The 11,955-nt window shown below is 41.6% G+C and overlaps 1 protein-coding gene across 1 annotated transcript; it reads left to right on the top strand.

The window, feature by feature from the left end:
• The first annotated feature begins 2,830 nt into the window (after positions 1-2,830).
• Positions 2,831-5,202, top strand: LOC111978174 (ORM1-like protein 3). The gene is made up of 4 exons (XM_024008083.2): positions 2,831-3,098; positions 3,610-3,824; positions 4,227-4,378; positions 4,972-5,202. The coding sequence occupies exons 2-4, from the start codon at positions 3,651-3,653 to the stop codon at positions 5,105-5,107; spliced, it is 462 nt and encodes a 153-aa protein (XP_023863851.1). The 5' UTR covers positions 2,831-3,098; positions 3,610-3,650; the 3' UTR covers positions 5,108-5,202.
• Positions 5,203-11,955: the final 6,753 nt, after the last annotated feature.

Raw genomic sequence — 11,955 nt, 5'->3', positions numbered from 1 at the left:
CCATGACTTGATAGAAGTATACGGCGCTGTTATGGTTTTTCTCATTGTTTCCAATGCCAGCTGTGATCTCAGAGCATTGTTCTGTATTTGCATGTGACGGTAGATCTAAGTTTACGTCTCTAACACACCACCCAGAGCTATGACCATGAGATAATACCTTGTCAGCTGGCCAAACCTGTTAAATGCCACTCAATTCTGGGGTATCCTTAGAAAACAGTGGGTATCACATAACCCCCCAGTTAAATGGAACATAGCTGACCCCCTCAGCTTTAGGGAATGGTGTTCCCTAAATTAGTGTTTGGACTTATCTGGGGATCTAGAACATGACACTCTTGATCTTCTTTGATTTGGGAGTCTCAGGCATCAACCTCGTCAATCATTCTCACTGCTTCTAGCCTAGAGGAGCCTCTACTGTCCCACCACATATAGGTGTCAATGGCCTTCTTTTGTGCACAAATATCAAATTATGATTGGAAGGACGTCAGAGTTCTCTAAAGAGCTAGACTATTTGTTTTGATCAAATGGTGCAATTTGGCAAAAAMATCTATTTTGTAACACTTTATTTTACCGTTGGACTACTTTTTCCATTAGTATTGATCTATCTATTTAATATCAATATGAAAAGGCAGTTACACATGTAGGCTACATATTATACACTTTATATACAAAAGCATGTGGACACCCCTTCAAATGAGTGGATTTGGCTATTTCAGCCACACCCGTTGCTGACAGGTGTATAAACTCGAGCACACAGCCATGCAATCTCCATAGACAAACATTGGCAGTAGAATGGCCTACTGAAGAGCTCAGTGACTTTCAACGTGGCACTATCATAGGATGTCACCTTTCCAACACGTCTGTCGAATTTCTGCCTACTAGAGCTTGCCCGGTCAACTGTAAGTGCTGTTATTGTGAAGTTGAAACATCTCTGAGCAACAGCGGCTCAGCTGCGAAGTGGTAGGCCACACAAGCTCACAGAGTGGGACCGCTGAGTGCTGAAGCGCATACTGCGTAAAAATCGTCTGTCCTCGGTTGCAACACTCACTACCTACTTCCAAACTGCCTCTGGAAGCAACGTCAGCACAAGAACTGTTCATCGAGCGCTTCATGAAATGGGTTTTCATGGCCGAGCAGCTGCAAACAAGCCTAAGATCACGATGCACAATGCCAAGCGTCGGCTGGAGTGGTGTAAAGCTCGCCACCATTGAAATCTGGAGCAGTGGAAACGCATTCTCTGGAGTGTTGAATCACGCTTCACCATCTGGCAGTCTGGCGGACTAATCTGGGTGTGGCAGATGCCAGGAGAACACTATCTTCTCCAATGCATAGTGCCAACTGTGATGTTTGGTGGAGGAGGAATAATGGTCTGGGGCTGTTTTTCATGGTTCAGACTAGGCTCCTTAGTTCCAGTGAAGGGAAATGTTAATGCTACAGCATACAATGACATTCTAGACGATTCTGTGCTGCCAACTTTGTGGCAACAGTTTGGGCAAGGCCCTTTCCTGTTTTAGCGTGACAATGCCCCCGTGCACAAAGTGAGGTCCATACAGAAATGGTTTGTCGAGATTGATGTGGAAGAACTTGACTGTCCTGCACAGAGCCCTGACCTCAACCCCATCGAACACCTTTGGGATGTCCGACCTCACTAATGATCTTGTGGCTGAATGGAAGCAAGTCCCCACAGCAATGTTCCAACATCTGGTGGAAAGCCTTCCCAGAATAGTGGAGGCTGTTATAGCAGCAAAGGGGGGACCAACTCCATATTAATGCCCATGATTTTGGAATGAGATGTTCAACGACCAGGTGTCCACATACTATTGGTCATGTAGTGTACTTGGTGACATGGTAGGTAGGCCTACTTTTCTTACATCAAAGAATTTAACTCAATTGGTAACTATCTTGGTAGCTAACCAAATGAAATGTATTTTATTAAGCCCTTTTTACATAAAATMTTATTGGTCACATACACATGGTTAGCAGAGGTAAKTATCTGTCGTTCTGCCCCTGGGCAAGGCAGTTAATCCACTGTTCCCCGGGCGCCGAAGATGTTAATTAAGGCAGCCCCCCACACCTCTCTGATTCAGAGGGGTTGGGTTAAATGCGGAAGACACATTTCAGTTGAATGCATTCAGTTGTACAACTGACTAGGTATCCCCCTTTCATGTGATTGTGAGTGTAACGAAATGCTTGTGGTGTAGCGAAATGCTTGTAAAAAAAATCCTGACTGTATGTAATAACCCTTAAGATTTACTGGGCTAACAATGTAAGAAATAATTCATTAAAAAAAAAAAATACTGCAGAGTTTCCTAAGGACTAGAAGCGAGGCAGCCCTCTCTGTCGGCGCCATTTTTCTGATCAGTAGTTGTCACAAAGTGTTATACAGATACTCAGAACCCCAAAGAGCTAGCAATGCAGATGCAGAAGCAAATGGTGCCTGTGGTGCTGTATTTGATTAATTCCTAAGAAACAAATAATATATGAAATMGTTATTACTGTGTAATGACCATTTACTATGTAATTTATCAGTGAATACTTGATGATTTTTGTACAGTAAAAATCAAGCTCTACCATTCGTTTTGATATCAAAGGTTGACCTACTGATAATAGTAATTTATAGTGCRTGAAATGTAACACTTATTTTCAAAATGTGCCGTTCAGCACCCATGAAAAGTGSCCTCGCCCTCCTGTTCCTGTGACGTTGCAAGGGGGCGTTTCCCCAACTTTTCAACGCATTCCATTTGAATTGGTCAATTTTTCCCATGTGATGTAAAGACACCAATCAGTGGTAAGTGCGATAAAAAAAATAAAACAACATCCAAATTTGGAGCTCTGAAAATGATGACGTTCTACATGAATTGCTGGCTAGGAGTGGTAGTGGAACTGTTTAGCCTGAATGTCGGGCTATAAACMGAAGGATACTTGAATAACATTGCATTCGAAAGCAATAAGAAGGTATTTAAATGAATGACTAATCGAAACGATATAGCAGTCTGACCTATTGATGCCAATTACCTAACCAGAGAAGGCGATAGTGAATAAGAGTAAAACAGCGCTATAACGGACTGAAGCTAAAAGTGCGATTGAAGCCATTTTCTCCTGTAAGTATTATCTTGTTTGATTTGGCTACTTTATTTACTTATTATTGATATTGAAATACAGTAGTCCTAGTGCATGTTGCAATATCGTAGATCATAATGTCATATTTCAATTGAATAATGGAAAGTTCTGGAAGAACTGAAAGAATGTGAGTTGAATCAGCCTGCACTACATGCTGGGTCATGACTATGTTGTAATTCTCATAGCTATTTAATTACTATTTTTGGTGCTTAAAGAGTATCCAATTTTGTATACTGTGTGACCAAAACTAATCTACTTTCTGCTACATATCTGCAAGACTCCCCCTCCTCAAAMTTGCACAAAACCTAGTTCAGCACCACATTCCAACTAAATTTAGCCTATCTAGGGACTCCACCCCCTCCCAATAGGGTCTAKTAATGAACAGTGCATGGATGGAATAGTCAAGCTGTAGCTTAGTCGCATTGCTTGCATCATTCGTAATTGCTGGCATACCTAAGGAATTACACACACCCTTCTGTTCCCACCACRCAGCGTTGACCCCAAGCAGACGAGGAGCGTGGTAACGTGACATCATGAACGTGGGCACGGCACACAGCGAGGTGAACCCCAACACGCGGGTAATGAACAGCCGGGGCATCTGGCTCTCCTACCTCCTGGGCATCGGCCTGCTGCATGTCATCCTGCTCAGCATCCCCTTCGCCAGTGTGCCCGTGGTCTGGACCCTCACCAACCTCATACACAACCTGGTGGGTAGTAGGCACCTTAGTAGGCTATGCCTAGGGGCACCAGTGCATCTCACCCACTGTATAACATAAGTACTGTAGGTGGAAAGTCCAGTCACTGTTATTGCACACAATGGTATTCTCCATAAGCAAACTACTCTGCAGTCTGCACTGTCACTAGGAGTGTGCTGAGCGAAAGTGAATAAAAGCAATAGTCCATGGGGCAGTCTGGAACGTTTGTCTCTTTTTGTGGCATTTTCATTGCTATAAAAAGGCACAGAACAGATCAGCTTCCACATCCTTTTRCAAACTAAATCAATTTGCGGTTCTAGGCTACTGACAATTTCACAGTATCTCTTTTGCCCGTACAATGTTTTATATAACAGCTTTCCTGACTGACTATTCTGTGGTGTGTGTGTGTTGCAGTGCATGTACCTGTTGTTACACTTGGTGAAAGGAACCCCGTTTGAAACTCCGGACCAGAGCAAGGCTCGCTTCTACACATACTGGGAGCAGATGGACTATGGTGTACAGTTCACTGCCTCACGCAAGTTCCTCACCATCACTCCTATCGTCCTGTAAGGACATCGACACTACCTTATGCTTTATAGACTATTTATAAAATAATAGTCTGTTTACTACTTATAGTCCTTTATAATTTAATGCAACGTGTTGCAATGGTATTTTAGTAGTGATAGGACTGTGAAGTGAAGCATTAGCCTATTTTTTTAAGTACAGTTTTTTTTTCTCGCTGTCCTTGTTAATGACTTCAGCAGCCTCGTCCAGCCAGTCTTTGGGCAGTGGGGAGTCTGGGCTGCTGTGGTGCCTGCTGTCAGCGGAAGGCTCTATTTAGAGACACTGCTGACAGATGGTTTCTCACTAATGCTTGGTCTATGAACCATGATGGATCTATTTGCAGATACGTCCTCTTACATTTTACATTACATTTTTATTTTAGTCCTTGTCACTTTGATCTTCAAAGGTCCTCCGCCACAGTTGYCATGTTCACATGTGGCATTGTGAATTGGAAAGACGTAACTGTCGACCAAAAAAACAGATACCTGTAGTTGTCCAGACAATACCTTTTTAAATGACCTCCTTCACCCAGGTCCAGTCTTTCTTTGACTTACGCTTTCTTTCTCTTCCTCATACTTTTTCCCTCTCCCCCTAGCTACATCCTCACCAGCTTCTACACCAAGTATGACCGGGCCCACTTTGTGGTCAACACGGTCTCCCTGATGACCGTGCTCATTCCCAAGCTCCCCCAGCTTCACGGAGTTCGGATCTTTGGCATTAACAAGTACTGATGGGGCGGAAGAGGACACCGCCATTCCGCCATCTCCCTGTGGACTGTAAACACAGAGTATCAGGCCCCGCCGCATTGGCCCCCAGCCCATAGGGATCCATAGCCCCTCTCTGGCTCACAGGGCTATTGAGCACTCTGCTAAATGAAACCTATGGGCGATAAACAACACAGAATTGACTTACAGGGCTCGGCTGGGTCCGAGCTCCTATGTGGTCCTATTGAAGCTGTGCTGTAGTGTTTATTTGTGGTTCCCTTTATGTCCGTTTTATTTAATTCACAGAGAACACTGCAAGTGACGCCTTTGAGGACATACAGTAGTATGAGATGTATTGAGATTGAGTTACAATGTGGAGAGGAGAAACCTCTGAGCAGTTTGATCCTGAGAAAAGTGAGACTCAGACATTTTGCACCCAGGGAGACATTTTGGAAGTTATGTCACTCAGTTATGATGCCCTCTAGAATTATAACTCTACATTTCTTTAGCATCTTGTCCTCAAAATCCTCTCTTTCTCTCATAAGAAAGGACAGACTGCTAGAGAAAGGGTTAGCTAGGGAGTTGCTCTGACTGTTGCAGTGGTCAGACAGGAGGGACCACAGGGTTTATATTTAGCCCCCCTGACCACTCAGTCTGAGTTTGGAAAGTTTAAGCAACACTTATTTTATCTGATCATTTCCATATTTAGATTACCTTGCTCTGATTTGAKCCAGAGTAAACTTCTGTTCACATTGCAGTCTGTAATCTACAGTGCAGAGTAGACATGCTCAGGCCCCAAAAGCTAATTCCAGCTTTGTGAATCTGTTGTATTTACATTTCAGTTGGGACCCTTAGGGCAGAAGATGAAAAGCAGGTTAGGCGATTCATGTTCATGGAAAACATTTGTGCATACATATGGCATACTCTTAAGTCAGGGTTCCCCAACTGGCCCTTGGGTGGTTTTATTTGTCCCCTCAAGTTTTCAGAGATTTTCATTGTAGGACATAAAAGACTGTAGAAACACCAGGAAATCAGCTCCAAGTGATTTCAATTTAAGAAATCTGTTCCCAAGTATTCCCACGCATAATAGAGAGACACGTGAAATGGTTATGTTTTAGTCAAACATATCTGTTTGMGCTTCTTGCGGTCAATTTGCAGTCTACAAATTATTAGTAATTATGTTCCAGCCCCCGGACCATCCGCTCAAGAAAAAAATCGMCCCGKGGCTGAGTCTAGTTGATGATCCCTGTTCTAAGTATTGTATATTCAACCATACTAGATTGTAGTGCATGGGTATGGGCTTAAAGACTTCCTTCAAACTGCACGTAGAGACATAAAAATTGTATCCATGACTTCATCTGACTCTGGGTAAGTAGAAAATAGGGCTTGATTGACAAAATCTCAAACTATCCCTTCAGTTGATACAAAGGCTATAAATGGGTTATGAAATGTTGTAATGTTTGTGTTTTAATAAGGTACCGAGTACAGATAGATACCGGGAGTTTGCCACATAGCATGTATTTCCACTCTTTGAGCAGAGTCATCATGGCAACATGGCAACAACTACAACAAGCGTCTTTAAAAAGGGGAAACGGGAACTGAGAACTACGCAGCACAAAGTTTTGTGTTCAGAACTCACACTCYCAGTTTACTCCGAGTGAAGAGAGGTTGTGATAATTGAGATGAAATGTTTGTTTGAAATGAATTTCCAGAGTCTTTCACACAGCTTTAGARAACCCCCGACAGAAATTTTGGCAATGAAAGGGAGAAAAGAACTTAGTGGAGCATTTTCATATCCACAAAATGCACTATAATCAAATATGAGTGGATTTTAGTAAGTGCAGAGAAGATTTATTAATTACACTTATGATTGACAGGCTTTCAATGTACAACCATTAGAGATACTGCATCTTGTTTTTTATTAGAAGTAAAAACCAAAGTATGTGAATGGTATAGAGTATGTGCGCCTTCCTAGTTTGTTAGCACAGTAGGTAGCAAAGAACATGAGTGTTTTTCAATGTGTGTGAGGTCTGTTGCACAGTAGCAATGTGACGTTTATGTGTGATCTGACTGGTACAGAGCACAGGACTTTATTCATTTGATTGTGTAACAACATTACAGTCTTATGAAATTGTAGGTACTCGCTTGATAGTGGATTAGGAAAAATATAGRTTAGGGCTTTTTTGGCACTTAAGTTCAGAAGGAGGATTGTAAATATATTTTACAAATTAAAACCTATAACGATGAGGGTTAAAGTTTTTGTGTTTTTGTTTTGTTAAGAGTAGGCCTACATGGAAAAAACACATTGTTCTACGGGCAAGCAAACAGTTCTTTCTAGTGAATACCTGTACAGAATACCATGCTTATCTCTGGTATTTGGTTTCAGTGAATGAGGATCGTAACTTCAGTGGGTGTACCAATGTTATTCAAATACATATACTACACCTGAATACAGTTGGGAAATTCCTGACAAATGTACAGTAGCAAGCGATATTAACATAACTTATGTTGGCGTTATGCCTTTAGCAGTATTTTGTCATGGTGTATAAAAACCCACCCAGGCCTCGAAGTCCTCCTATCTTCAAAGAACTCTGCTCATGTTTAAAGTTGTTGAGCAGGAAACGTCCATTATGAAAGCTTCGGTGGGAGTTTTTACCTCTATTCTAAATGGTCATTTAAAGTAGTGCTGAAAACATGTTAGCTTATGCATAGACAAGTCTTTTTGTTACATATGATAATAGTTGGGCCACAGAAATGCGTAGGCTAAGCTGCTGAGACATGGYCGTTGCCAAGTGGTTTAGAATCTAGACCTTGTCCGTATTAGCTGAGCCTTAATTATTAATAGCATACTATTTCTACTAGTGTTGATTTTGAACACTTAGGCTTGTGCTCTCTTTCAACCCCTACTTAGTACAAAACTAGTCATACAACTTTAGATAGTAATCCATTGGTATTGCAACCCGAATCCAATTAGTGTTTGGAACYTTGGAACCCAAAGCCAGCAGCTTGTTAAACATTGATTGAGGGAGAGTGATAGTGATAGTGCTGAAAGTGAGTCATCAGGTGTCACTTGGCCAGCTTTGCTAGCCACAGACCGGCACTGAACCTACCCTGTAAGGGTACCTTACAGAAAAACCACATGATTTCACATAAAATTTCATGTGAAAACGAGTTTTTGGACCACCGCATGTTTTCACGTGTAGTTTCATGTAGTCACATGTTGCTTTCCATGTTGTCACGTTATCACATTAACTTCACATATGATCACATTAAAACGTGTTTTTAGAACACTGTGTGTGTTCACGTGTGAAATTCATGTTTTTTCCCCGTAAGTGTAGGCCAATCCATGTCAGTAGACTAAAGCAGTCGTTGGCTAATCTATTAATAAGTACGACAGTGACTTGTGCCCTGTTCATAGCATAATGCTTTCTATTTACAAATACATTGTAMAGCATTGTGAATTATAGCTGATGTTGTTGAATTATATATTCTTTTCCAGGTTGAGAGTCTACAGTTGGCTACGGTGTTTTATGATCTAATTATACATTTTCAAAATTTCGTCTTTGTATGACCTTTTTCTCAATATTTGTAAATAAATTAGTGATAACCTACAATGACACATAAGAAAAGTTAGAAATGGATATTCACTTTACGTAATTGAAGTAGATTTATTTTCTCTCTGGCAGCGAATATTTAGTTTATTAATAATAMATTTGAGTTAGTACGGTGAACTCGTTAGATTTGTACAATATTTAGGAAATTCTGACTTTTATTTGCTTAAGGGACGTTTATTCAGAATCTACACTGAACAAAAATATAAACGCAACGTGCAACAATTTAAACGATTTTACTGAGTTACAGTTCATATAAGGAAATCAGTTAATTGGCGAAAAAAGGGCTTTATTACAGAGAGAAATACTCCTCAGTTTCATCAGCTGTCCGGGTGGCTGGTCTCAGACGATTCCACAGGTGAAGAAGCCGGATGTGGAGGTCCTGGGCTGGCGTGGTTACACGTGGTCTGCGGTTCTGAGGCCGGTTGGACCTCCTGCCAAATTCTCTAAAACGATATTGGTGGCGGCTTATGGTAGAGAAATGAACATTCAATTATCTTGTAACAGCTATGGTGGACATTCCTGCTGTCAGCATGCCAATTGTGCGCTCGCTCAAAACTTGAGATATCTGGCATTGTGTTGTGTGACAAAACCGCACATTTTATAGTGGCCTTTTATTGTCCCCAGCACCTGTGTATTGATCATGCTGTTTAATCAGCTTCTTGATATGTCACACCTGTCAGGTGGATGGATACTCTTGGCAAAGGAGAAATGCTCAATAATAGGGATGTAAACAGATTTGTGCACAATTTTAAMTTCAGCTCATGAAACATAGGACCAACACTTTACATGTTGCGTTTATATTTTTGTTRTGTATAGTATCTGAATGTTTTCAGAACGGGTTTGTCTAGGCTTGTGTCTTTAACAAGATTACTTGATTGTTTTGTTAAACTATGACACAACATTAAAATTCTGTATTCATGTAATCAAATTGTTTTGTAATTGTTTATAGGCTACCTCTCATAACATTTCAAAGTTTTATCACCTCAGTAAACCAACCAACACTTGATGGCAGCAAAGCTGTACTGAGGGGAAATCCTTTAGTAAAGTACACTAGTAGAATACTTTGACATGGATACTGGCCAGCACGTATCAGCCAATAACACATCAGTCTGGGTAATTTGAGCTCTAACCATGAACACTAACCAAGTCCAGCCCCATATGTTGCTGAATCTGAACCACACGCTTTAAGGTGTGCATGTTTGTGGCTTTAAATTTGTTATTCAATGTTTATGATAATATCCAGACAGTCCACATACCCCAGAAGCCATTATAACCTCTCTATTTCCGTCATACAATGCTAGATTGTTGTTATTGTTATATAGAATTTGCCATTTTTTGTTGGCCTCATSCTCTCCGGTGACGTTATCTCGCTAAAAACACTTATCTCCAGCAGAGGGCAGCAAATGCCTGTCACTGATCCTAATCTGAACTGACATTTTCCTATTTTAAATAGGAATRGCCTCAAGATAAAAATTATTGGCCTTTTTTTTCTTTCTTTTTTTAAATCTCCAGGGGTTTTGTGAGGACTTCTCAGCTCACCCTTGACTCTTTAATTAAAATTTCATTTCAAGATTTCTATTAAGATTCTTGCTTGCTTTGTGCATAAATAGTGGTTGGTTGGTGGCTTCTATGATCTTTTAGCTCAAAATTCGAAATGTTTRTACATTTTTTATAAGTATAGGTTGCAAATGTTTGCCCTAAAATAACCCCAATTCCTCCCTCGTCTCACCCAGTCTCACTGTTCATCGTTACAGGACTTCACTCCCACGTCTCCAATAGCTTGTTCATTTTCCCTATCTGAGAGCAGGGACCTTATGTTCCCCCAGCCCTCCCTATAGTAAGCCCTTCCCATAAATATTATCTAACATATTCTTTACAAGATCAATCAGTGCCAGCACCTTCGTCTGCACTGTTTGGTGATACTCACATTTACATTTTACATTTAAGTCATTTAGCAGACGCTCTTATCCAGAGCGACTTACAAATTGGAAAGTTCATACATATTCATCCTGGTCCCCCCGTGGGGAATGAACCCACAACCCTGGCGTTGCAAGCGCCATGCTCTACCAACTGAGCCACACGGGACCATACTCAACGGTTTTCTGTGTCATTTTCACCTAGTGTATGGTGTAAACCTTGCAATTATTTCACAATGGAAAATGTGTATTGTACTTAGATAAAATGTTGTCTTACTGGCAAGTATAGGAGAGTGACAAGGCCAAACTAGTTTGTAAACACATACGGCTCCTACGTTTGCCAAGAGGAGCAACATCCAATATGAATACACGTTTAATAAAGGAACACCCCATCCCCCATAAAGTTCAACGCATGGGATGTTAGTTGCCTACTTATTCCAAGTTTTGCCTTTGAAATATACATGTGCTGTGTTGTTGGGTTCCCTTTGCGTGTACCGGYGCTTTTTGAGTATGTGACCATGACAGCACGCGTGGGGGATTAGATACGTTTGCAAACACAACAAATCATTTAGTAATGGAATGGTTGTGCCCATGTACTCCCCCTTCTACCCACTGARGCTCACACAAAGTGACCTGAACGAGTGCGCCAGTGCTGAATATCTCATGTGTTCCTGGTGGGAGTGCCCTGGAAGTACGGGGAAAACGGGAAGCATTTTACAGTACGGATGAGTTTAGCTATAAATTGCAGAGTTCCAGAATATAGTTCAATTAAATATGAGCTTTGGATCCCACATGGATCTGTGAACTGAGAAACCCAAGGACAGTTCAGAGGACAGAGCCTTAAAAAATGTGTTCAGCTGTTATTGGAAAGCGCTTGGGAGGAGAGGGAGGAGAGGGAGGAGGAGAGGAAGAGAAGGACTGAGGGGAGGAGGAGGGAGAGGGAGAGGAGAGGGAGGAGAGGGAAGAGAGGGAGGAAGAGGGGAAGAGAGGAGAGAGGGAAGAGAGGGGAGAGAGGGAAGAGAGAGGAGAGAAGAGAGGAGAGAGGGAGAGAGGGAGAGGGAGGAGAGGGAGGAGAGGAAAGAAGAGGGAGGAGAGGGAAGAGAGGGAGGAGAGGGAAGAGAGGGAGGAGAGGGGAAGAAGGGAGGAGGATGGGAAGAGAGGAATGCTGTCTCAAACTCAGGGGGTAGCTGCTATGTAATGGGTGTTGCTGTCAAACAGAGTTATCTGTTCATGTCAAAAACATCATCACGATGACGTGGCAAAGTTAAAAAATATAGTTTTTGAGTTCAAGAAGAATTTCCCAATGACTTTCGCAATGCACTACAGTATGGTAGCTATGGAAACT

This window comes from Salvelinus sp. IW2-2015, linkage group LG18, assembly GCF_002910315.2.
Source record: "Salvelinus sp. IW2-2015 linkage group LG18, ASM291031v2, whole genome shotgun sequence".
In the NCBI taxonomy this organism is placed as follows: Eukaryota; Metazoa; Chordata; class Actinopteri; order Salmoniformes; family Salmonidae; genus Salvelinus; species Salvelinus sp. IW2-2015.
Note: the sequence above shows the minus strand (reverse complement) of the source record. Positions and strands in the feature narration are given on the sequence as shown.

Excerpts from the sequence above, each read along its gene's own strand:
- LOC111978174 (XM_024008083.2), top strand. The coding sequence starts at position 3,651 with ATGAACGTGGGCACGGCACACAGCGAGGTGAACCCCAACACGCGGGTA. Across the intron at positions 3,825-4,226 it reads CCAACCTCATACACAACCTG|TGCATGTACCTGTTGTTACA; the intron begins GTGGGTAGTAGG and ends TGTGTGTTGCAG. Across the intron at positions 4,379-4,971 it reads ACCATCACTCCTATCGTCCT|CTACATCCTCACCAGCTTCT; the intron begins GTAAGGACATCG and ends CTCTCCCCCTAG.